Source organism: Pristiophorus japonicus, chromosome 4 (genome assembly GCF_044704955.1).
Source record: "Pristiophorus japonicus isolate sPriJap1 chromosome 4, sPriJap1.hap1, whole genome shotgun sequence".
Lineage (NCBI taxonomy): Eukaryota > Metazoa > Chordata > Chondrichthyes > Pristiophoridae > Pristiophorus > Pristiophorus japonicus.
The window spans coordinates 243,988,216-244,014,434 of record NC_091980.1 but is presented as its reverse complement, the minus strand read 5'-3'; the positions used below and the strand labels follow the sequence as shown (position 1 = coordinate 244,014,434).

Genomic DNA, 26,219 nt, shown 5'->3' with positions numbered 1-26,219 from the left:
AGTTAATTTTAATATTCACGATCTTAAATTTTTACTAGGAGTCACTTTGTTGAGCATAAATATCAGTGACTGCAGTATAATTAATTTTAAATATGCAAGTTTAAAGAAACCTTAGTCTCATATACATGGTGGACAAGCATTTCTACTAAGGTAAAACAAACTTTAAGAGTACAAAGATGCAATATAAAATAATTGATTTATTTTTGAAGAAGTTGAAAGTAGGTAAGTACATTATTTAAAGATGATAATGCTACATGAACAATTGGAGGCTAGTGTTTTTGTTTTAAAATGGAATTAGGTGTAGAATAAAATTGTCACAAAGTTTTAATTACATATAATTTCTGAGAATTACATAACACTAAAAGATGGGTATTCCTCAACCATCTCACATTTGGATTTATTGTACATTTTTTCAATCTTTATTCCTACAATATGCATCAGTGACTGATTGGGACCAAGTGGCAATTCTTTTCATTGACTTTAAGAATTGCACACATTAGGTGTAAGTGACTTTATTTACCAGTATGGGGTTCCAATGAAGGACTTCCTCTTGGCTATAGTAGCAGTTATTTTTGCTGCAACACCAAAGTCAGCTGAAATAAAAAAATCAAAATACATTCACGTCAACTTGCTGCTTTCTAGAAAGTAATGATCATGACCACTGATTTACTGTGATTATTATTACATCTGATTCCAGAGTGTTTGGGGGATCGCACTCCATGATTTTCCTTAGATACAAGTTGGGTCATTGGTTTATGATGAATGACTAAGTCAAATTCCATTTTATTTAGATGGATTCCAGCATTTTCTCAGTGCTTTTGATTACATCTATTTCTTCATGCAAACCAGAGGTCTTAGTAATGAATTACAGGGAAAGGACCAGTGGAAGATGTACTTTCCCAATACAACTCATCCTCCTTTCTCCCCAATAGGAGAAAAAAGAATATATGAGAAAGTTGTGACCAGGCCACTTTTGCATGCCTTCCAGCAGCTGTTCAAAGAGCACTAGTGGGAGAGACCTGGAGCTGGTTGTCTGCTTATGCTCTCACCTATAAAAAGAGCAAGGACAAAGAGACCACAAAGGAAGAGGGGAAAAAGAGAATATATTAAGTTAGAAATAGTTTCAAATGAATGCTCTTCATTTTAAATTTTTGACGGAGGATGAAAATAAGGCAACACATAGTATGCACAAATCCAGTGTGTATCGCCAGGCTAATTGACAATGGGAGGCATTACAGCCAAACCTGTTCTGTATTATCCATGCATGCACTTTCATTCGATCACCAGCCTGGTAGCTGCATGGGCCTCATTTTACTGCTCCTGTCTTGTGCTCAGGGTAGTCAGAATGGGCAATATGAGTGGGACGGTGCGGCGGCTGCAAACCCGGGCTGAAGGGATTCCTGCACCGGCCCGCACCCATCACAGGCCGAAGGGACTCGCACCGGCCCGCACCCATCACGCACTGAAGGGACTGGCCTGCACCCATCCCAGGCCGAAAGGACTCCGTACCGGCCCGCACCTATCCCGGGCCGAAACAACTCCACATCTATCCTTGTGGTCGCACACCAGCTGTTCATTGGGCCGAAGGGACTCCGGGGCCGGCGGCGTTCAACCTAACATCTTAAACTTCTAACCAATTTATTAACTTTTAAACTTTTTAAACAATTTGGGAGAACTTTTAAAAACTTATATTTTAGACTTTTAATCAAAATACTTTTAAACACCTATTATTGATCTATATCTTTGACTTTTTAAACAACCTTTAGAAACTTTTTAAATAAATTGCAAATTTTTAGCAACTTTTAGTCAACTCAATCTTTTTAAACAATTTGGAAATACTTTTAAACTTCTAAAATACATCTTAGACTTTTTAACAACTCTTAGAAACTCTTTAAACAAATTGGGAATTTTTATCAACTTTTAACTCTTAAAATAACTTTGGAAGTGATCTTCCTAATACCTGTCTCCCAACCAAGCCTCGGGCCACCTACCATCAAGCGGCCAACACTTCACCGTGGGCAATTAGGCTTATACAGCTGTGCCGGGTCTCCAGTTGCCTTGGACCCCCTTGCCACTGGACCAAGACCTTGTTCAACTAAGCCCGTGTGGTTGCTGGTGTGTATCGGCCACCCCACGTTAAAAGAATTCACGCACAGGCATCTTCCACTTCGTCAGTGTGAAGTTCGGGACCTGGAACGTCAGGACCCTTATGGACAACTCCAACAGCAACAGGCCGGAACGCCGCACCGTCATAGTTGCCTGGGAACTCAGACGTTTTGACATTGATATCGCCGCCCTAAGTGAGACCCGGCGGGCAGGGGAAGGCCAGTTGAAGGAACATGGTGGAGGTTATACCTTTTTCTGGAAAGAAAAACCAGAGGAAGAACGCTGCCTTCATGCAGTCGGCTTTGCCATCAAGAATGAGCTGGTCGACCGCCTCAAAGGCTCCCCACTGCGGGGTTAACAAACGCCTCCTGATTCTTCGTCTCATCCTGCCCCAGAACCAATGCGCCACAATCATCAGTGCATACGCCCCTACACTCGATGCAACGGATGAGACTAAAGAAGGTTTTTATTCCAATCTCGAGACATCCTTGTCCCGCGTCCCCACGGATGACAAATTGATCCTCCTGGGTGACTTTAATGCCAGGGTCGGCAAAGACACAACCCTCTGGGAAGGTGGGATTCGCAGAGAGGGGTTAGAGAAAGCCAACTCCAGTGGTACCCTACTCCTGACAAAATGCCAAGAACATGAACTCATCACCAACACCCGGTTCCGCCAGAGGGACAAATACAAGGCATTATGGCAACACCCTCGCTCCAAACATAGGCATCTGCTTGACTATGTCATTGCCCAAGCTAGGGATCGCAAGGATGTGCGCATCACCCTCGCCATGACAGAAGCTGACGACTGCTGGACGGACCACCGTCTAATCCGATCCATCATCAACATTAACATAGCCCCAAAGCAGAGGGGACAGCCGAAGCAGTGCTGCAAAAAAGTTAATGCCGGGGCACTGAAAGACCCAGCTAAGCGAGCCCTATACAGCCAGCGCCTCAGTCAATCTGGCGTGCCTTGATGACCCTGAGCTGCTGAATGCCCACAGCGCTTGGTCTGCCCTCCAGGCCTCTATAACTAGTGCCTATAATGAGACACTTGGTCACTCAAGCAGAAAACATCAGGACTGGTTTGATGAAAATGATCAGGAGATCGAAGAACTAATAGATCATAAGTGCAAAGCATTTGAGCCTCAAACAACAACCCAACTCGGGAGCTGCAAAACAGTATTATAGACGGCTCAGGGCTCAGGTCCAACAAAAAACCCAGGACCTAAAGAACAGGTGGTGGATGGAGAAAGCACAGGAGATACAACAACTAGCCAACAGCCATGATATGTGAGGGTTCTTCATTGCAGTTAACACTCCTGGCCAAGAACGGGGAAACACTCATCAAGGACACCAAGGCTGTCAGGGCCCGATGGAAGGAGCACTTTGAAGATCTCCTCAATCGAGACTCTGTCTTTGACTGAGTGTTCTCGACTCCATCCCGCAGCATGCGACCACCACCAACTCAGTGAAACTCCAATGTTGCACGAGGTAGGCAAAGCCATATAACAGCTCAAGAATAACAAGGCTACGGGTGTAGATGGAATCCCTGCTGAGGCACTAAAGTATGGCGGAGAGGCACTGTTGACACGGATACATGACCTCATCTCTCTCATCTGGAGGGAGGAGAGCATGCCGGGAGATCTCAGAGATGCAGTGATTATGACAATTTTTTTTAAAAAAGGGGACAAGTCCGACTGCGGCAACTACAGAGGAATCTCCCTGCTATCAGCCACTGGGAAGGTTGGCGCTCGAGTTCTCCTCAACCGTCTTCTCCCTGTGGCCGAGGAGCTCCTCCCGGAATCACAGTGCGGATTTCGTCCCCTATCGGGATCTTTGCAGCGCGACAGCTGCAGGAAAAATGCAGGGAGCAGCACCAGCTCTTACAAAGGCCTTTGACACTGTCAACCATGAGGGTCTATGGAGCATTCTCCTCCGTTTCAGATGCCCCCAAAAGTTTGTCAACATCCTTCGCCTGCTTCACGATGACATGCAGGCCGTGATCCTTACCAACGGATCCATTACAGACCCAATTCACATCCGGACCGGGTCATCGCTCCAACCCTCTTCACCACCATGCTCCACCTCACAATCATAAAAAGCTCCCCGCTGGAGTGGAATTAAACGACAGAACCAGTAGGAAGCTGTTTAATCTACGCCACCTCCAGGCCAGGTCCAAGATCACCCCAACCTCTTGTCGAGCTGCAGTACGTGGACGATGCCTGTGCCTGTGCACATTCTGAGGCTGAATTCCAGGATATAGTCAATGTATTCAAAGAGACAAAGGAAAGCATGGGCCTTATGCTGAACATCCGTAAGACACAGGTCCTCCACCAGTCTGTCCCCGCCGCACAGCACTGCCCTCCAATCATCAAGATTCATGTCACGCCCCTCGACAACATGGACCATTTCCCATATCTTAGGAGCCTGTTATCAACAAAGGCAGACATTGATGTGGAGATTCAACATCGCCGCCAGTGCACTAGTGCAGCCTTCAGCCGCCTGAGGAAAAGTGTGTTTGAAGGTCCGGCCCTCAAATCTACCATCAAGCTCATGATCTACAGGGCTGTAGTAATACCCACCCTCCTGTATGAATCTGAGGCATGGATGATGTATAGAAGGCACCTCAAGTTGCTGGAGATATATCACCAATGATGTCTCCGCAAGATCCTGCAAATCCCCTGGGAGGACAGGTGCACCAACATCAGTGTCCTCGTCCTGGCTAACATCCCCAGTATTGAAGCACTGACCACACTCGATCAGCTTCACTGGACAGGCCACATAGTTCGCATGCCAGATATGAGACTCCCTAAGCAAATGCTTTATGCAGAGCTCCTTCATGGTAAACGAGCCAAAGGTGGGTAGCGGAAGCGTTAAAAGGACACCCTCAAAGCCTCCCTGGTAATGTGCGACATCACCACTGACACCTGGGAGACCCTGACCGAAGACCACCCGAGGTGGAGAAAGTGTATCCGGGAGGGCGTTGAGTTATTCCAGTCTCAACGCAAAGAGCGTGAAGAGGTCAGGCGCAGACAGCGGAAGGAGCGCGCGGCAGACCAGCCCCACCCACCCCTTCCCTCGACGAATGTCTGTCCCACTTGTGACAGAGTCTGTGGCTCCCGTATTGGACTGTTCAGCCACCAGAGAACACACTTTGGGGGTGGAAGCAAGTCTTCTTCAATTCTGAGGGACTGCCTATGATGACAACTTTCCTGGAAACTTAGGGGGGAATTCACTTTCCCCCACTTAGCCATCGTAGCTAATTGTAAAGCCCCTATCACCACCCCAGTTGAGATCAGCTAAGTCAGCTGAGACATAGGAATGAACGAGATTCTCCTGATTTGTGTGACCCAGTAGCATAACAGATAGCTATGTGGGCAGTATGCTTTCAGCAAATATCTTACCGTTTGGATTGCACATTTAAGTTATAACTGGAATCCAAAACCCATAAAATTATTGATTTCAGCCAGTTTAGGCAGCAAGTGTGCTGCAATAGAGGTGGGACTCTGAACCAGAAAGGGAGATGGAGAGAAAATGCAACCTCAGCCAGCATTCTTGTTCCTCCATTGTAAAAAGGGAACAGCAATAACCATGGGTGATTTTAACCTCCATATTGATTGGACAAATCAAATTGGTCAGGGTAGCCTTGAGGAGGAGTTCAGAGTGCCGAAGGGCCGGGTTCCTTCAGCAGCATGTAACAGAACCAACCAGGGGGCAGGCTATCTTACATCTGGTCCTGTGTAATGAGACAGGATTAACAAACAATCTCCTAGTAAAGGATCCCCTCAGAATAAGTGATCATAGCATCATTAAATTTCAAATTCAGATGGATGGTGAGGAAGTTGGATCTCTAACCAGTGTACTAAGCGGAAATAAAAGGAGACTATGAAGGTATGAGGACAGAGTTGGCTAAAATGGACTGGGAAAATAGATTAAAGTGTAGGACAGTTGATGAACAGTGGTGTACAATTAAGGAGATATTTCACAACTCTCAAGAAAAATATATTCCAGTGAGGAGGAAAGGGTGTAAGAGAAAAGATAGCCATCCGTGGCTAACTAAAGAAATAAAGGATGGTATCCAATTAAAAACAAGGGCATGCAAAATGGCCAAAACTAGTGGGAGGACAGAAGACTGGGAAGCTTTTAAAAGCCAGCAAAGAATGACTAAAAAAATGATTAGAAAAGGAAGATAGACTATGAAAGTAAATTAGCACAAAATATAAAAACAGATAGCAAGAGTTTCATTTGGTATATAAAAAGGAAAAGAGTGGCTAATCTAAATGTTGGCCCCTTAGAGGACACGATCAGGGAATTAGTAATGGGGAACATGGAGATGGCAGAAACTCTGAACAATTATTTTGTACCAGTCTTTACAGTAGAGGACACTAACAATATTCCAACAGTGGATAGTCAAGGGGTTATAGGGGGAAGAAACGTAATACAATCACAATCACTAAGGAGGTGGTACTCAGCAAGATAACAGGGCTTGAAGCAGATAAATCCCCTGGAGCTGATGGCTTGCAGCCTAGGGTCTTGAGAAGTAGTGGCAGGGATTGTGGATGCATTGGTTGTAATTTACCAAAATTCCATGGATTCTGGAGAGGTCCCAGCAGATTGGCAAACTGCAAGTGTAACACCTCTATTTAAAAAAGGAGGCAGACAAAAAGCAGGAAACTATAGACCAGTTAGTCTAACATCTGTGGTTGGGAAAATGTTGGAGTCCATTATTAAAGAAGCAGTAGCAGGCACATTTGGAAAAGCAAAATTCGGTCAGGCAGAGTCGGCATGGATTTATGAAGGGAAAGTCATGTTTGACAAATTTGCTGGAAGTCTTTGAGGATGTAATGAACAGGGTGGATAAAGGGGAACCAGTGGATGTGGTGTATTTGGACTTCCAGAAAGAATCTGACAAGGTGCCACAGAAAAGGTTACTGCACAAGATAAAAGTTCACAGGGTTGGGGGGTAATATGTTAGCATGGATTGAGGATTGGCTAAGATAAATGGTTCATTCTTTGATTGGCAACCAGTAACTAGTGGGGTGCCGCAGGGATCAGTGCTCGGACCCCAACTATTTACCATCTATATTAACGACTTGGAAGAAGGGACTGAGTGTAACGTGACCAAGTTTGCTGACGATACAAAGATGGGAGGGAAAGCAATGTGTGAGGAGGACACAAAAAATATGCAAAAGGACAGGCTAAGTGAGTGGGCAAAAATTTGGCAGATGGAGTATAATATCGGAAAGTGTGAGGTCATGTACTTTGGCAGAAAAAAAAAATCAAACAGCAAGTTATTATTTAAATGGAGAAAGATTGCAAAGTGCCACAGTATAGCAGGACCTGGGGTGCTTGTGCATGAAACACAAAAGGATAGTATGCAGATACAGCAAGTGATCAGGAAGGCCAATGGTATATTGGTGTTTATTGCAAAAAGTATAAAAGCAAGGAAGTCCTGCTACAGCTATACAAGGTATTGGTGAGGCCACACCTGGTATACTGTGTGCAGTTTTGGTTTCCATATTTACGAAAGGATATACTTGCTTTGGAGGCAGTTCAGAGAAGGTTCACCTAGGTTGATTCCGGGGATGAGGGGGTTGACTTATGAGGAAAGGTTGAGTAGGCTGGGCCTCTACTCATTGGAATTCAGAAGAATGAGAGGTGTTCTTATCGAAATGTATAAGATTGAGGGTGCAGAGAGGAAGTTTCCACTAATGGGGGAGACTAGAACTAGAGGGCATGATCTTAGAATAAGAGGCCGCCCATTTAAAACAGATGAGGGGAAATTTCTTTTCAGGGTTGTGAATCTGTAGAATTCGCTGCCTCAGAGAGCTATGGAAGCTGGGACATTGAATACATTTAAGACAGAAAGAGACAGTTTCTTAAACGATAAGGGGTTAAGAGGTTATGGGGAGCGGGCGGGGAAGTGGAGCTGAGTCCATGATCAGATCAGCCACGATCTTATTGAATGGCGGAGCAGGCTCGAGGGGCCGTATGGCCTACTCCTGTTCCTATTTCTTATGTTCTTATGTTGAAATTCAATGATCCACAATGGAAGGTGGACATGTGGGCGTGATGTCCTATCCTTCCATTTCTCATGCTTCAATAGCCTGCTGACATGCACCATTCAGACTCATACACGAAGAACATTCTCTTGGACCAAGTAGTGTCAGACTTCCAGTGTCCGATGGAACCAAACTCCAACATGAGTCAACACCTTCAGAAGTGCGGACGGAAAAGAAAGGCCTCATTCACAAAGTTTACCATGTGAAAATTTGGGTAAGGAAAGGATTCAACATCCAGGTCCTCAGAGCTGCAAGCGTTCTGCCAATGGAGATACCAGGTATACATTTTTACGAATCTACTCTAGTAAAAACATTGCCAATTATCTGGCATATATTTTGACAGTAGTTGGTTTATAAATATCTTCTTCCCTCACTATCCATTCCTCAACAAAGAGGTTAGGCCACTACCAAAGTAAGTCTTGAGTCAGCAACTAAGTGCAACAGTGTGTTTATAGGTTGACTGGTGGTCCATTCTTCCCAGTTTCATCTGGAATCTCCATTGGAAGGTGACAAAATGAAGAACTTGCATTGAGAGTTCAAATCTACCTTCTAATACTACACAGTGTAGTATGTACTAATCCAAATAGAATTGACTCATCCAAATCAATCATATTTACAATAAATTAACAAAAAATGCTAGACTTATCAGCATTAACCTTAAAATGTGAGCAGCTAACATATATTTGATAAATGTTCCAAATCCTGAGTCTCAATACTCACCTAACTTTACATCGCCATGGTCAGTCAGTAAAATGTTCGCCCCCTAAAGGAAAACAGTTCAACTTTAGAGATGGAGGAGTAAATAATTAATGTTCAGCAAGTTGTTTTCTTAACCTTAGTTTTTCTTCCACAGCCAAGAGGGCTGGCAGCCAACCTCTTCCAGGCCTCTGCTAATGCCACTCTTGACTCTTGTTATACATAAGGAAGTGGCACTATTTTCTATGCTTCTAACAGCCAAGTAGGTTATTCAACAATATAGTCTATCATATAGCTCATTTCCATTCTAACTCAAGATCTATACAGTTTGATTTGGCAATAAAAGCTTGTAAAAGATAAATCTTCAATCAACTTTTAGAAGATTCCAACTAAAATGCAAATTTAGCCTTACCTTTATATCTCGGTGCATTTTTCCTTTACTGTGCAAATAGCCCAAACCCTACAAAATATGTTTTACGTCATTAAGTACATTAAAAATTACACAAAGACAATAGTAAAACACAAATAGAGGCGAGGGCAGCCTTTTGTCTCCTCTTGCCTTGTCCATCGAAAAAACACCCCCCCCCCCCACCCTGCATAACATTCAACTATCTCTCATCACTAAGGTTCTTGGCTCCACTACCCAATAGAAAGTGTTAAACGCTCTTTGCATGACATCAATTTAAAATCATCTTTAACAATTTTCCACTTGTCCTACTTTCATGGTACACCCCGAAATAATGTTCTAGGTTTATCTTCGACAGAGTTTGCTATTTTATACATTTCTACAAGGTCCCCTCTTATTCTTCAATCTTTCCACATAACTGAATGATTTTGGCGCGTAGGATCAGTCTTTTTATTGCCTGAAGGGATGAAATATTTCCCTCATGTTTTAAATGACCAAAACTAAATACAGTACTGGTCTGACATGAGCACTGTACAGTTTCAGCACGACATGACAGAGTGACTGGACCAGTTAAGTGCCAAGTCCATTAACATCTCCACAACTCTGCGAGCAGGAGTCCGGGGACAATGAAGCGGCCTATAAAGGCCCAGCGTCGTTTGGAGAGGCCAGCCGGTGCAGCAGCAACGGGGAGAGAAGGCAAAAAAGTAGAATGAAATCGAAAGGTGACGTCACAGCCAAGGGGGTAAGTGATTGGTGAGTAGCTTTTCTTTTTCTTTACTAAATCAGTAAGTAATCTTTAGCATTGCTGTTGCCAAATTAAGTTAATCTAGGGGTTAAGTCATTGCATGACAGCTCGGACACGTGTTATGCTCCTCCTGTACCATGTGGGAAATCAGGGTCGCCTCCGGTGTCCCTGACGACTACGTGTGCGGGAAACGTATCCGCCTCCAGCTCCTGACGGACCGCGTTGCAGAATTGGAGCTGAAGGTGGATTCACTCTGGAGCATGCACGATGCTGAGAATGATGTGAATAGCACATTTAGTGAGTTGGTTTTATCACAGGTAAAGGGTCCACAGCCAGATAGGGAATGGAAGACCAACAGGAAGAGCAGTGCAAGGAAGGTAGTGCAGGGATCCCCTGCGGTCATCCCCCTGCAAAACAGATACACCGCTTTGGGTACTGTTGAGGGGGATGACTCATCAGGGGAGGGCAGCAGCAGCAGCCAGGTTCATGGCACCGTGGCTGGCTCTGCTGCATAGGAGGGCAGGAAAAAGAGTGGGAGAGCAATATTGATAGGGGATTCGATTGTAAGGGGAATAGATAGGCGTTTCTGCGGCCGCAACCGAGACTCCAAGATGGTATGTTGCTTCCCTGGTGCAAAGGTCAAGGAGGGAGGGTGAACAGCCAGTTGTCGTGGTGCATATAGGTAAAAAATGAGATGAGGTCCTACGAGATGAATTTAGGGAGCTAGGAGTTAAATTAAAAAGTAGGACCTCAAAAGTAGTAATCTCAGGATTGCTACCAGTGCCACGTGCTAGGCAGAATAGGAATCGCAGGTTAGCTCAGATGAATACGTGGTTTGAGCAGTGGTGCAGAAGGGAGGGATTCAAATTACTGGGACATTGGAACCGGTTCTGGGGGAGGTGGGACCAGTACAAACCGGATGGTCTGCACCTGGGCAGGACCGGAACCAATGTCCGAGGGGGAGTGTTTGCTCGTGCTGTTTGGGAAGAGTTAAACTAATATGGCAGGGGGATGGGAACCTATGCAGGGAGACAGAGGGGAATAAAATGGAGACAGAAGCAAAAGATAGAAAGGAGAATAGTAAAAGTGGAGGGCAGAGAAACCCAAGGCAAAAAAACAAAAAGGACCACTTTACAGCAGAATTCTAAAGGGTCAAAGTGCGCTAAAAAGACAAGCCTGCAGGCTCTGTGCCTCAATGCGAGGAGTATTCGGAATAAGGTGGACGAATTAACTGCGCAAGATAGCAGTTAACGGTTACGATGTGATTGGCATCACGGAGACATGGCTCCAGGGTGACCAGGGCTGGGAACTCAACATCCAAGGGTATTCAGCATTTAGGAAGGATGGACAGAAAGGAAAAGGAGGCGGGGTGGCGTTGCTGGTTAAAGAGGAAATTAATGCAATTGTAAGGAAGGACATCAGCTTGGATGATGTGGAATTGGTATGGGTGGAGCTGTGGAATACCAAAGGGCAGAAAACACTAGTGGAAGTTGTGCACAGACCACCAAATAGTAGTAGAGGGGTTGGGGACAGCATCAAACAAGAAATAAGGCATATGTGCAATAAAGGTACAGCAGTAATCATGGGCGACTTTAATCTACATATTGATTGGGCTAACTTAACTGGTAGCAATGAGGGGGAGGAGGATTTCCTGGAGTGAATAAGGAATGGTTTTCTCGACCAATATGTTGAGGAACCAACCAGTGAGCTGGCCATCCTAGACTGGGTGATGTGTAATGAGAAGGGACTAATTAGCAATCTTGTTGTGCGAGGCCCCTTGGGGAAGAGTGACCATAATATGGTAGAATTCTTTATTAAGATGGAGAGTGACAAAGTTAATTCAGAGACTATGGTCCTGAACTTAAGGAAAGGTAACTTTGATGGTATGAGGCACGAATTGGCTAGATTAGACTGGCAAATGATACTTAAAGGGTTGACGGTGGATAGGCAATGGCAAACCTTTAAAGATCATGTGGACGAACTTCAGCAATTGTACATCCCTGTCTGGAGTAAAAATAAAACGGGGAAGGTGGTTCAACCGTGGCTCACAAGGGAAATTAAGGATAGTGTTAAATCCAAGGAAGTGTTAAAGCCAGAAAAAGTAGCAAGCCGGAGAACTGGGAGAAATTTAGAATACAGCAGAGGACAAAGGGTTTAATTAAGAGAGGGAAAATAGAGTATGAGAGGAAGCTTGCCGGAAATAAAAAATGACTGCAAAAGTTTCTATAGATATGTGAAGAGAAAAAGATTAGTGAAGACAAACGTAGGTCCCTTGCAGTCGGATTCGGGTGAATTTATAAAGGGGAACAGAGAAAGGGCAGACCAATTGAACAAATACTTTGGTTCTGTCTTCACAAAGGAAGACACAAATAACCTTCCGGATGTACTAGGGGTCCGAAGGTCTAGTGAGAAGGAGGAACTGAAGAATATCCTTATTAGGTGGGAAATTGTGTTAGGGAAATTGACAGGATTGAAGGCCGATAAATCCCTAGGGCCTGATCGTCTACATCCCGGAGTAGTTAAGGAAGTGGCCCTAGAAATAGTGGATGCATTGGTGATAATTTTCCAACAGTCTATCGACTCTGGATCAGTTCCTATGGACTGGAGGGTTGCTAATGTAACACCACTTTTTAAAAAAGGGAGAGAAAACGGGTAATTATAGACCAGTTAGCCTGACATTAGTAGTGGGGAAAATGTTGGAATCAATTATTAAAGATGAAATAGCAGCGCATTTGGAAAGCAGGGATAGGATTGGTCCAAGTCAGCATGGATTTATGCAGGGGAAGTCATGCTTAACAAATCTTCTATAATTTTGTGAGGATGTAACTAGTAGAATGGACAGGGGAGAACCAGTGGATGTGGTGTATTTGGACTTTCAAAAGGCTTTTGACAAGGTCCCACACAAGAGATTGATGTGCAAAATCAAAGCACATGGTTTGGGGGTAATGTACTGGCGTGGATAGAGAACTGATTCTCTGCTTCCTGTCTGCCAGTCGGGATTAACGGGTCCTTTTCAGAATGGCAGGCAGTGACTAGTGGAGTGCCGCAGGGCTCAGTGCTGGGACCCCAGCTCTTTACAATACATATTAATGATTTAGATGATGGAATTGAGTGTAATATCTCCAAGTTTGCAGATGACACTAAACTGGGTGGCAGTGTGAGCTGTGAGGAGGACGCTAAGAGGATGCAGGGTGATTTGGACAGGTTAGGCGAGTGGGCAAATGCATGGCAGATGCAGTATAATATGAATAAATGTGAGGTTATCCACTCTGGGGGCAAAAACACGAAGGCAGAATATTATCTGAATGGCGGCAGATTAGGAAAAGGGGAGTTGCAGCGAGACCTGGGTGTCATCGTTCATCAGTCATTGAAGGTTGGCATGCAGGTATAGCAGGTGGTGAAGGCAGCAAATGGTATGTTGGCCTTCATAGCAAGGGGATTTGAGTATTGGAGCAGGGAAGTCTTACTGCAGTTGTGCAGGGCCTGGGTGAGGCCCCACCTGGAATATTGTGTTCAGTTTTGGTCTCCTAATTTGAGGAAGGACGTTCTTGCTATTGAGGGAGTGCAGCGAAGGTTCACCAGACTGATTCCCGGGATGGCTGGACTGACATATGAGGAGAGACTGGGCCTGTATTAACTGGAGTTTAGAAGGATGAGGGGGGATCTCAGAAACATATAAAATTCTGACAGGACTGGACAGGTTAGATGCAGGAAGAATGTTCCCAATGTTGGGGAAGTCCAGAACCAGGGGACACAGTCTAAGGATAAGGGGGTAAGCCATTTAGGACTGAGATGAGGAGAAACTTCTTCACTTAAAGAGTTGTTAACCTGTGGAATTCCCTACCGCAGAGAGTTGTTGATGCCAGTTCATTGGATATATTCAAGAGGGAGTTAGATATGGCCCTTGCGGCTGAAGGGATCAAGGGGTATGGAGAGAAAGCAGGAACGGGGTACTGAAGGAATGATCAGCCATGATCTTATTAAATGGTGGTGCAGGCTCGAAGGGCCAGATGGCCTACTCCTGCACCTATTGTCTATGTTTCTCAACTGCAGCCTTAGTTTGTGTCTCATTTCTTCTGTCAATGTGCAGTACCTTACACTGACCTGTATTGAATTTCATTGAAGATATTATTCCACCTATATACAGATTTTTATCTAGCTCCTTTTGTAGGCCCATGGTTTGTCAGACTCGACTATCCCCCTTGATCAGCGTCATCCACAGATTTGACTAATTTGATTTGAGTTTCTGGATGCAAATCATGCATGTAAATTAGAAATAGTCTGACATTAACAGGCGCCTGGATCATTCCACCCAGTACTTAACTTCACCCGCACCCCACTCCAATCCCAGCATCACTCCCTGAACAATTAACCTGTTGGAATTCAGTTCATTTCTTTTATATTTCTGGATTATATCCTGAATTCCCAATGCCTTTAGCTTACACAGCAGTCTTTTGTGAGGAACTATGTCAAAGGTCTTCTGACAATCTAGGCACATTTCATTGCAAAATTTGAGTCTATTTGGGTGTCACTTACTCAAAAAAATGCATGAGACTGCACAGATAGATCTTCAACAATAATTTTGGCAGCTATTTACTTAGAGTAGTGATAGGTTACATAGAATGTACATCACAGAAACAGGCCATTTGGCCCATGCCTGTATTTATGCTTCCTCTCACTCTACTTCATCTAACTCTATTAACATAACCTTCTATTCTATTCCGCATCTCATGTATTTATCCAGCTTCCCCTTCAATGTATCTATACTATTTACTGCAACTGCTCCTTATGGTAGTGAGGTTCACATTCTAACCACTCTGAGCAAGTAAATTTCTCCTGAATTCTTTATTGGATTTATTGGTAACTATCTTACAGTTATGGCCCCTAGTTTTCAATTCCAAAACAAGGAAACATCTTGTCTATATCCACCCCATCAAACCCTTTCATAATGTAGCTTCCTTTTTCTAGAGGATAAATAGCCCCCGCCTGTTCAATCTTTCCTGATAGCTGTACACACTCAGTTCTGAGATCAGTATCAGCACATCTCCTGTGGATAATTTTTGGGCTGATGTTGCAAGTTTGCATTGCATTGCCTCGCCTTGGTGGTGCATAGCAGGAAATCGCATGGTATTGTTCATTTCATATACAGCCAGCTCTCAGACAAGACTCAGACAAGGCTGGTAGCGCCAACTCAGGAAATCCCTCCTCCTCTCCTATTATGTCCAGTGAGGGCTATGCTATTGTCGACCAGATAGATGTGATATGTACTCCTAATAATCAATTCTTTTATTTACAATTATTGATAAAGTAATATTAGAGCGATATTGTAATTAATGCCTTGTAGTTGTTCTGGTCAGTTTTGTCCCTTTTTAAAAAAAATATGGGTACTTACATCAGTCTAATACCACCATTATGTATCATTCTAGCTGCTGGCAAGAATTTCTTAATATTCAAAATATAAAAGACATTATCCTACCTGCAAGGTTTCTCTGCAAACATAAGCTATCTGCAGTTCTGACAGCGGTCCTGTTACTGGGGAAACAAAGCACTTCATTACATAAAGTAAACTAATAAATTGTTAAGTACCAATTCCTGTAGATTCTCTTAACAAAACAGAATGCTAGAAAGTCCTTTTAAAGTACATTCAAACTAGATCAATTCAAATCTGTACAATTCGATTATAGTAGAAGGAGAACTAAACAATGGACAGGGAAAGAAAAGCGAATTATTGGGTGGAGGGTGGAGGAACAGATGGAAAGAGTATATGTACCAATGAGGGGAAATACCAGGGGGTGAGTGTAACATAAGAACGTAAGAAATAGGAGCAGGGGTAGGCCATTTGGCCGCTCGAGCCTGCTCCGCCATTCAATAAAATCATGGCCAATCTGATCTTGGCCTCAACTCTATTATCATCATAGACAGTCCCTTGAAATCGCGGAAGACTTGCTTCCACTCTAAAAATGAGTTTTCAGGTGACTGTACAGTCCAATATGGGAATTACAGTCTCTGTCACAGGTGGGACAGACAGTGGTTAAAGGAAAGGATGGGTGGCGATTCTGGTTTACCGCACACTCCTTTCGCTGTCTGCCCTTGGTTTCTATTTATGAGGCACCTTATCGAATGTCTTGTGGAAATCTAAATAGACTACATCTACCGGTTCCCCTTTATCCACCCTGCTCGTTACATCCTCAAAGAACTCTAGTAAATTTGTCAAACACAATTTTCCCTTTCATAAAACCATGCTGACTCGGCTTGATTGTATTATGATTTTCTAAATGTGCTGCTACTACTTCCTTAATAATGGATTCCAGCATTTTCCCAATGACATATGTTAGGCTAACTGGTCTACAGTTTCCTGCTTTGCCTCCCTCCTTTCTTGAATAGGGGTGTTACATTTGCAGTTTTCCAATCCGCTGGGACCTCCAGAATCCTAGCAATTTCGGTAGATTACAACCAATGCATCCACTATCTCTGCAGCCACTTCTTTTAAGACCCTAGGATACAGGCCATCAGGTCCAGGGGACTTCTCTGCCTTTAATCCCATTAGTTTGCCTAGTAGTTTTTCTCTAGGGATGGTGATTGTTTTAAGTTCCTCCCTCCCTATAGCCCTTTGATTATTCAAGAGAACTTTTTTAGTCATTATGTAACAAGCCCAACATGAGAGGGGGCGTTTTTGGATCTAGTTTCGGGGATTTAAGCTGGACAGGTGGAAGGGGCATTAGTGGAAGAGCACTTGGGTGCCAGTGACACTAATTCAGTCAGATTCAAGGTAGTTATGGATCAGGACAAAGATAGACTAGGAATAAAAGTCCCAAATTGGGGAAAAGCTAACTTTGCTAAATTGAGAAGTGATTTGGCCACAGTGGCCTGCAAACAGCTGCTTGTAGGTAAATCAGTGTCGGAACAGTGGAAGGTGTTCAAGGAGGAGATCTGGAGGGCTCAGGCCAAACATGTGCCCCTTCAAGAAAAAGGGTGGAAATAACAATTCTAGAGTCCCCTGAATGTCTAGGGACTTGCAGGGAAGGATAAAGGAAAAAAAAGGGAAGCTTGTGTCATATACAGATGGCTAAAAACTGTAGAATCTTTGGAGGAATATAGAAAGTTCAGAAGTAAAATTAAAAAGGATATTAGGAATGCTAAGAGAGAGCATGAAAAATTCTTGGCAAGTAAAATTAAGGAAAACCCAAAGATGTTCTATAAATATATTAAGAGCAAAAGGATAACTAAAAGGTGGGGAATATTAGAGACCATGAGGGTAATCTCAGTGTGGAGGCGGAAGATGTTGGTATGGTTCTTAATGAATACTTTGCATCTGTTTTCACAAAGGAAAGGGACAATGCAGATACTGCTATTGAGGAGGAGTGTGAAATTCTTGATGAAATAAAGAGAGAGAGAGGAGGTATTAAGGGGTTAGCAGCTTTGAAAGTAGATAAGTCCCCAAGTCCGAGTGAAATGCATCCCAGGCTGTTGAGTGAAGAGACGTGGACCATATACAGTAGACACTTCAAATCGCTGGAGAAATACCACCAACAATGTCTCCGCAAGATCCTGCAAATCCCCTGGGAGGACAGATGCACCAACGTTAGCATCCTCGATCAGGCCAACATCCCCCGCATCGAAGCACTGACCACATTCGACCAGCTCCATTGGGCAGGCCACACTGTTCGCATGCCTGACGTAAGACTCCCAAAGCAAGCGCTCTACTCAGAACTCCTACATGGCAAATGAGCCCAAGGTAGGCAGAGGGAATGTTCCAAGGGCACCCTCAAAGCCTCCTTGATAAAATACAACATCCCCACCGACACCTGGGAGTCCCTGGTCAAAGACCACCCTAAGTGGAGGAAGTGCATCCGGGAGGGCGTTGAGCATCTCGAATCTCGTCACCGAGAGCATGCAGAAAACAAGCATAGGCAGCGGAAGGAGCGTGCGGCAAACCAGACCCACCCACCCTTTTCTTCAAGGACTGTCTGTCCCACCTGTGACAGAGACTGTAATTTCCATATTGGACTGTTCAGTCACCAAAGAACTCACTTTTAGAGTGGAAGCAAGTCTTCCTCAATTTTGAGGGGCTGCCTAAGATGATGGAGGAAATAGCAGAGGCCTTGACCATCATTTTCCAGTCTTCTTTGGATTTTGGCATGTTGCCGGAGGACTCGAAGACTGCTAATGTGGTACCCTTGTTTAAAAAGGGAGAAAGGGATAGGGCAAGTAATTACAAGCCTGTCAGCCTAACCTCAGTGGGAAAATTATTGGAAAAAATCCTGAGAGACAGGATAAATCGACATTTGGAAAAGCAGGGATTAATTCGGGGCAGTAAGCACAGATTTGTTGAGAAGATCGTGTTTGGCTAACCCGATTGAATTTTTTGAGGAGGTAACCAGGAGGGTAGATTGGGATAGTGTGTAGGATGTAGTGTAAATGTACTTTAGCAAAGCCTTTGATAAGGTCCCACATGGGAGACTGGTCACGGAGGTTAAAGCCCATGGGATCCAGGGCAAAGTGACAAGTTGGATCCAAAATTGGCTTAGAGGTAGGAAGCAAAGGGTAATGGTTGATGGATGTTTTTGAGATTAAAGGATGTTTCCAGTGAAGTTGTGCAGGGCTCAGTACTGGGTCCCTTGCTTTTTGTGGTATACATCAATGATCTAGGTTTGAATATAGGGAGTATGATTAAGAAGTTTGCAAATGACACTAAAATTGTCTGTATGGTTGATAATGAAGGGGAAAGTCATGGACCGCAGGAGGATATCAATCTATTGGTAAAGTGGGCAGAACTGTGGCAAATGCAATTTAATTCGGAGAAGTGTGAGGTAATGCACTTGGGGAGGGCCAATAAGGAAAGGGTATACACATTAAACGGTAGGCCACTTAGAATTGTAGATGAACAAAGGAACCTTGGAGTGCTCGTCCACAGATCCCTGAAAGTAGGCCAGGTGGAGAAGATGGTTAAGGAGGTATAAAGAATGCTCGTCTTTATTGGCCAAGGCATAGGTGCAGGCTAGAAGGGCTGAATGGCCTGCTCCTGCACCTATTTTCTATGAAACATGAAATTCTGACAGGAATGGACAGGTTCGATGCAGGAAGAATGTTCCCGATGTTGGGGAAGTCCAGAACCAGGGGACACCGTCTAAGGATAAGGGGTAAGCCATTTAGGACTGAGATGAGGAGAAACTTCTTCACTCAGAGAGGTGTTAACCTGTGGAATTCCCTACCGCAGAGAATTGTTGATGCCAGTTCGCTGGATATATTCAAGAGGGAGTTAGATGTGGTCCTTACGGCTAAAGGGATCAAGAGGTATGGAGAGAAAGCAGGAATGGGGTACTGAAGTTGCATGATCATTTTGAATGGTGGTGCAGATTCAAAGGGCCTACTCCTGCACCTATTTTCTATGTTTCTATGAATACACTCTATGAACTCATCCTCAAGGCTACCTTTACCAATATGATTTGTCCAATCTATAAGAAGATTAAAATCACCCATGATTACAGTTCCTTTCTTACAAGCCCCCATTATTTCTTGATTTGTACTCTGTCCTACAGTGTAGCTACTGTTAGGGGGGCCTATAGACTGCACACACTAGTGACTTCTTTCCCTTACTATTTCTGCATTTTGATTTTCTAAGCCAATATCATTTCCCATTCCTGCATTGATCTCATCCTTTATTAACAGAGCTACCCCACCTCCTTTTCCTTTCTGCCTATCCTTCAGAAATGTCAATGATATGTGGTGCAGTGTACAAAATATGGGGAAATATGGAGATGGAGACAATTGGGTGAGAACATGATCACAACAGCATGAAAAAAATATAAACTAGAAAAAGAAAGAGGGAAACAAGAGTCAAATTGCGAGAGAGAAAATGAACAAAGGGAAGATAGGAAGGTAGGGCCGAGGAAATGTTCATCAAGCGCCAATATGGTGGAGACCCGGCAATACTACCGCACAAACCTTTAGGTGGTAGATTATTCCTACTTAAAGTAAAAACAAAATCAGACAGAAATAAAGCTGCTATACTGCAGACATACCACAGCATTGATAACTATTATAAATCAATCTAGTGGCAGAGGCCTCAAAACCAACTAAAAAACAAGTGGAAAATAAAAGCATTAACTGACAAAACAAAGCCGCTGTGTGAACTTCAGTGACATGAAAAGACAGGCTGGCATTTATTTGGAGTCAGAACAGAAATGTTTCAAAGCACATATAATTAAAAAAATAAAAAACTACAAATGCTGAAAGTACAAAGCAGATCAGTCAGCATCTGTAAAGAGATGTCGGGCTAGCATTTTGGGTGCAAGACCCTTCGAACACCTGAAACATTAACCTGACTCTACTTTTTACAGATGCTGACTGATTTTGTATTTACAGCATTAGCAGTTTTTTTTTCTAATTCACATATAATATTAAAATACAACCATTGTTACATTGGTTGGGAGGGGGCCAGAACAATGAGAATTCAAGCAACATACCATGGTACATATCCTGAAGTGATCCACCTCCGCAGTATTCCATACAGATCCATAACTTATCACGGCTAAAAAATATAAAAGATATCTGTTAGAAAAATTTTGACACAAGTTACAAAATACAAAATGGAATATAGTCTATAATGATCACAATATGGCTGTGCCAATTGGTAGAAGATAAAGAAAGGAACAATCGAAGAACATCAGTGCACTTCTAACAAGTGCACTGGTTTATTAAGCAATGGTTCATTAAATTTTAATTTAAGTAAACTACTGGAAAAAAATTCTATACAACCCATAAGGATCTACAGCAATATTTATTAAGCAACCCACACTGTAAAATGTTTACCAAAACAAAAAATATCACTGGTTGCAAAAATCCACCATTGGGCCCACTGAAAGTGTGGATGGAGACAACTGAGTAAATAATTTTAATAAGCAAGGTAAATGTCAGATACCACATCATGAGTAACTAAGAAATTAAATAATATTTTTTGAAGTTTTTGCATGACAGAAAATGCTTCATCTTACTGTAGTTCTTGCACGACATTTTTAAAACGTTTACCTACCTAGTGCCAATATACAATACACGTGTTTTTGGCATGTTGTAAATTCAATACCATGATTAGAGAATTAAGTTGGTACGCATGCCCACAAATGGGAACTTTCCAACATGCTAATTCTAAAAACAAACCCAGCAACTCAAGTTACTTATAAAAGTCTCGATAAAATTGATGAAGTCAAGCTTAATGGGGTCTGTTCTGATCATTGTACGACGATGGAATATCCAGTTCTCATTTGTTTTTCTTCCTTCTTGCCAAATTCCCTCTTTCTCCTAAAATTGGACTCCTTTCTTAGTGCCATTGATACTATCCACTACCTTGCCCAAATATTAATTATTACCCAACAAAAAGAATGTTAGCAAGTTTTCCAATCCCCCAAAGTAGAGATAACAACTTGCATTTATATAGCGCCTTTAAATGTAGTAAAACTTCCCAAGGTGCTTCACATGAATGATCAAACATAATTTGACACCATGCCTCATAAATGACCAAAAGCTTAGTCAAAAGAGGTGAGATTTAAAGAGTTTTTTTTTAAAAGGAGGAGAGGGGCAGAGGGGTTTAGGGAATGAATTCCAGAGCTTCGAGCCTCAGCAGCTGAAGGCATGGCCGCCGACAGTAGAGTGATTACAATCGGGGATGCGCAAGAGGCCAGAATTGGAGGAGCACAGATGGATGGAGGAGGTAACTGAGGGGTGAAGCCATGGAGGGATTTGAAAACAAGAATGAGAATTTTAAAATTGAGGCGGTGCCAGACTGGAAGCCAACATAGATCAGCAAGCAAAGGGGTGATGGGTGAATGGGACTTGGTGCAAGTTAGGATATGGGCAGCAGAGTTTTGGATGAGCTCAAATTTATGGAGTGCGCAAGGCAGGAGGCCAGTTCGGAGACCATTGGAATAAATTAAGTCTAGAGGTAAAAGCATGGATGAGGGTTTCAGCAGATGAATGCCGAGGCAGGGACAGAGTCGGGTGATGTTATGGAGGTGGAAGTAGGCGGTCTTGGTGATGGAGAGCTGTGGATACAGCCGAGCCCAATCATATTTACACCAGACATGCCCACTTGCAGCAAGTGCTCGAGCTAAAAGAGATAGGAAATCTATCCAATTTTTCAGCTCCTCCTCTCAATCATAATATCCCTAACCAATCAAATATTGAAATTCCCACCAAAAAGGTCTGAGAAAATGATTTACGGTTAAAAAAAAAAAGGAATAGTTTGAAACTTAGAGAAGTTGGTAGTCAAGCATAAATGTGTTATTCAACCACACCCATTCTCACAGGAAACGGAAGAAGGACTTAGAGAGGAAGTCGCTCAAAATTGGTGAACATACAAAACAGAACACTGAAGCCAGGTGGCAATTGTTTAAGTATGAGCCTTTGAAAAGTTGTTTAACTTTTGTGGTAGAGACATTTTTGAACTTTGAGAAAAATCTGTTAAACTGTTAAGTTTTTCCAAAGAACACCAAATCTGAAGGTTGCGCAAATATTGTTTATTAATAAGTGTATGAAACAGACAAATAAGCAAGCATAAATGAGCTTTAGAAACATAGAAACATAGAAAATAGGTGCAGGAGTAGGCCATTCGGCCCTTCTAGCCTGCACCGCCATTCAATGAGTTCATGGCTGAACATGCAACTTCAATACCCCATTCCTGCTTTCTCGCCATACCCCTTGATCCCCATTTAACCTTTCAATAAATTTCCCCTATTTACATGGAAACTATTGGCAATATTTGTGTAGTGAAACTGCACGCCAACAAAAGGTGTTTTTACAGTGCCACTAACACAACAAACATGCTATTTTTAAGAGTTTGTTTATTCCCCTCCTTAACTTTGCAATGGAAGGGAAAATCATACAACTGGGGCTTGAAGTAAATATTTTTGTTACAAAAAAAAGTTTGGAGTTTGCTTTTGAATGTGTCTCATGCATCAGAGATCTTAGGACTTAGATAAGCATGGTATGACTCTTCTGGAAGAGTTTAAACTCCATAATAGGCAAACAGAAATTCTACCTGTGTGCATTTCTCAGTGGATTGACTTGGAGACTCTTGAGCATGGTCACAGGTTTCCATGCATTTCTCAGTTGAGTAAAAAGAAAGTGGTCTTACCATAGCAATGCTTCCATGACAACATAGCCTCCAAATTAAATATTTAAGCTGTAAACATCACTTTACTGTACACCTTTCTGACAAGTAGTCGGGGTTGGAATAGTGAGCAATTTTGGCAGATGAGAGCAGGACGCGATAATGCTTTATGTAGTCCAGCCAGATCTGGCAGTGAATGGCTAAACCAGTTGTCTGTCATATCCGTTCAAGTCTGCTTCCCTTGCACTTAAGGGAGCAAAGATGAGGGCCATACGGGCAAGCAGCCAGGATGAGGGAGAGTAATTGTTTTAATAGGGACTAGGACATCAAAAGTGGTGGTGAGGGTGTGGTTGAGCAGATCGGTAGCTGCAGAAATGTCATGGTGAATGGAAGGCCAAAGGCTGGACAGCTGGGATCTTGCATGTGCAATTGCAAGAGAATTGTGAGGGAGTTTTTTCCATGGGTGGACACAGAAGGAAGTAAGGTGGGGGGAGGACAGGGAAGGAGAGCGATGATAGCCTTATCTGTGATTGACACGATGGAAGTAGCGAGGACACAAGAGGTGGCAAGGTCAAGGGGGTGACCGTGAATATGGGCTGGGGATTTACATGGAGGGAGATATTAAGGAAGGTTCGGAGGCTAGTGAACTCAGAGGAGAGGGGGCATGGTGAATTGAGATTTTCATGGCATTTTCCCACCTAGAGAGATGGAGATACTCAGGCATGCATTCTTAGGGTCTACTCAAAAATTGTAATGGAAATTTTCCTCCCTTAATTCATTCTTGAAAAAAATTCTTATGCATCTTGGAGGACAATACATTGCTACAATATCTGTACTTTTATTTATCTGAATCAGAAAAATTAATTCTAAAAGGAGATGAAGTTATTGTTTATAAAACTTACAGCTTTATTTTAAGTAATCTCAAAACAGATTGTGATCCTTCAGCTTTGATATCAAATATAATCACGCTTTTATTCATAAAGTTTGTACCTAAGGCACAATGCAGATTCTCATTTACAGTGCAATCATTGTTCATCTAATTATAATGAAAGACACATATTACAAGATATTGCTGAGTCAGTCTGATGATTGAGCAGCAAAGTTAAATCTAACCACGGTCACGTATTCAGCAGTCAGTTCAAAAACCAATTACACAAATAAAAACGATAATAATTTAAAAACGTACAGTCTGTTACTATAGTACAGGCTGAGGTTTGCAAAGTATATTAGCTAACACTAGTACATTTAATCAAATGTTCAAAGACAGTTACATTGGGCTCAAGTTTCGGCCTGAGTTGCTCCTATTTTTTTGGAGCAACTAGTTTAGAATGGAGCATCTTAGAAATTGCAATTCTCGGCATTTAGTTTGCTCCAGTTCTAGTGAGTTAGAATAGTTTCATTTTAGAAGATTTTTTTTCATCAAAAAGGGGGCGTGTCCAGCTACTTAAACCTGTTTTGCAAGTTTAGGCAGCGAAAACTTACTCCAAACTAACTTAGAATGGAGTAAGTATAGATTTTTGTATGCTCAGAAAAACCTTGCCTACAATTAGAAATAAGGCGTAGGGAACAAGAGATGCGGGGGGGAGGGAGGGAAGTTTACAAACATTAAACACTTGACTTTTACAAATAAAGAGTCATCATCAATAATAAATCAACCAATAAATCAATCAAAAAAAATGTAAAAATAAAAAAATATACAAAAATCAATAAATAAAAAATTAAGTTTCTACTCACCTACTGCAGCAGCGGGAGCCCTTCAACCGCGTGCTGGGATGGAGCCCCCCCCAGTGTGCGTATCTCGGTCTCTGTGTTTCTGACAGTAAGGGGGGGGGGAAAAGAGAGAGAGAGTGAGAGAGAGAGAGAGAGAGAGAGAGAAGAGAGAGAAGAGAGAGAGAGAAAGAGAGAGAGGGAGAGCAGAGAGGAGGGGGGGGGGAAGAGGAAGAGGGAAAGGGGGGGAAGAGGAAGAGGAAGAGGGGGGGAAGAGGAAGAGGAAGGGGGGGGAAGAGGAAGAGGAAGAGGAAGAGGGGGGGAGGGGGAAGAGGAAGAGGGAGAGGGGGGGAGGGGGGAAGAGGAAGAGGGGAGAGGGGGGAAGAGAAGAGGAAGAGGGGAGAGGGGGGAAGAGGAAGAGGAAGAGGAAGAGGGGGGGGAAGAGGAAGAGGAAGGGGGGGGGGAGAGGAAGAGGAAGAGGGGGGGGAAGGGGAAGAGGAAGAGGGGGGGAAGGGGAAGAGGAAGAGGAAGAGGGGGGAGGGGGAAGAGGAAGAGGGGAGAGGGGGGGAAGAGGAAGAGGAAGAGGGGAGAGGGGGGGAAGAGGAAGAGGAAGAGGGGAGAGGGGGGAAGAGGAAGAGGGGAGAGGGGGGGGAAGAGGAAGAGGGGAGAGGATGAGGGGAGAGGAAGAGGGGAGAGGAAGAGGGGAGGAGGTGGGGAAGAGGAAGAGGGGAGAGGTGGGGGAAGAGGAAGAGGGGAGAGGGGAGAGGTGGGGGAAGAGGAAGAGGGGAGAGGGGGGGAAGAGGAAGAGGGGAGAGGGGGGGAAGAGGAAGAGGGGAGAGGAGAGAGGGGAGAGTGGGGGAAGAGGAAGAGGGGAGAGGTGGGGGAAGAGGAAGAGGGGAGAGGGGAGAGGTGGGGGAAGAGGAAGAGGGGAGAGGGTGGGGGAAGAGGAAGAGGGGAGAGGAGGGGGAAGAGGAAGAGGGAGAGGGGGGGGAAGAGGAAGAGGGGAGAGGGGGGGGAAGAAGAGGAAGAGGGGAGAGGGGGGGGGGAAGAAGAGGAAGAGGGGAGAGGGTGGGGTGGAAGAAGAGGCAGAGGGAGAGGGGGGGAAGAGAAGGAAGAGGGGAGAGGGGGGGGAGAGGAAGAGGGGGAGAGGGGGGGAAGGGGAGGAAGAGGGGAGAAGTGGGGAGAGGGATGAAGAGGATGAGGGGAGAGGGGGGGGGAGAAGAGGAAGAGGGGAGAGGGGGAAGAAGAGGAAGAGGGGAGAGGGGGGGGGGAAGAAGGGAAGTGGGGAGAGGGGGGGGGGGAAGAAGAGGAAGTGGGGAGAGGGGGGGGGGTGGAAGAAGAGGAAGTGGGGAGAGGGGGGGGGGAAGAAGAGGAAGTGGGGGAGAGGGGGGG

At 43.9% G+C, this 26,219-nt stretch overlaps 1 protein-coding gene across 3 annotated transcripts in view; it reads right to left on the bottom strand.

Annotated features, from left to right (window-relative positions):
• Nucleotides 1-26,219, bottom strand: part of map4k5 (mitogen-activated protein kinase kinase kinase kinase 5) — a 285,168-nt gene that overhangs the window by 122,633 nt on the left and 136,316 nt on the right. For all 3 annotated transcript variants that reach the window (XM_070879237.1, XM_070879238.1, XM_070879239.1), the window contains 5 exons: nucleotides 20,482-20,546; nucleotides 15,492-15,547; nucleotides 9,277-9,324; nucleotides 8,889-8,931; nucleotides 521-593 (listed from right to left, as the gene is read on the bottom strand). In XM_070879237.1, coding sequence (XP_070735338.1) covers nucleotides 521-593; nucleotides 8,889-8,931; nucleotides 9,277-9,324; nucleotides 15,492-15,547; nucleotides 20,482-20,546 — 285 coding nt within the window. The remainder of the gene's footprint in view (nucleotides 1-520; nucleotides 594-8,888; nucleotides 8,932-9,276; nucleotides 9,325-15,491; nucleotides 15,548-20,481; nucleotides 20,547-26,219) is intronic.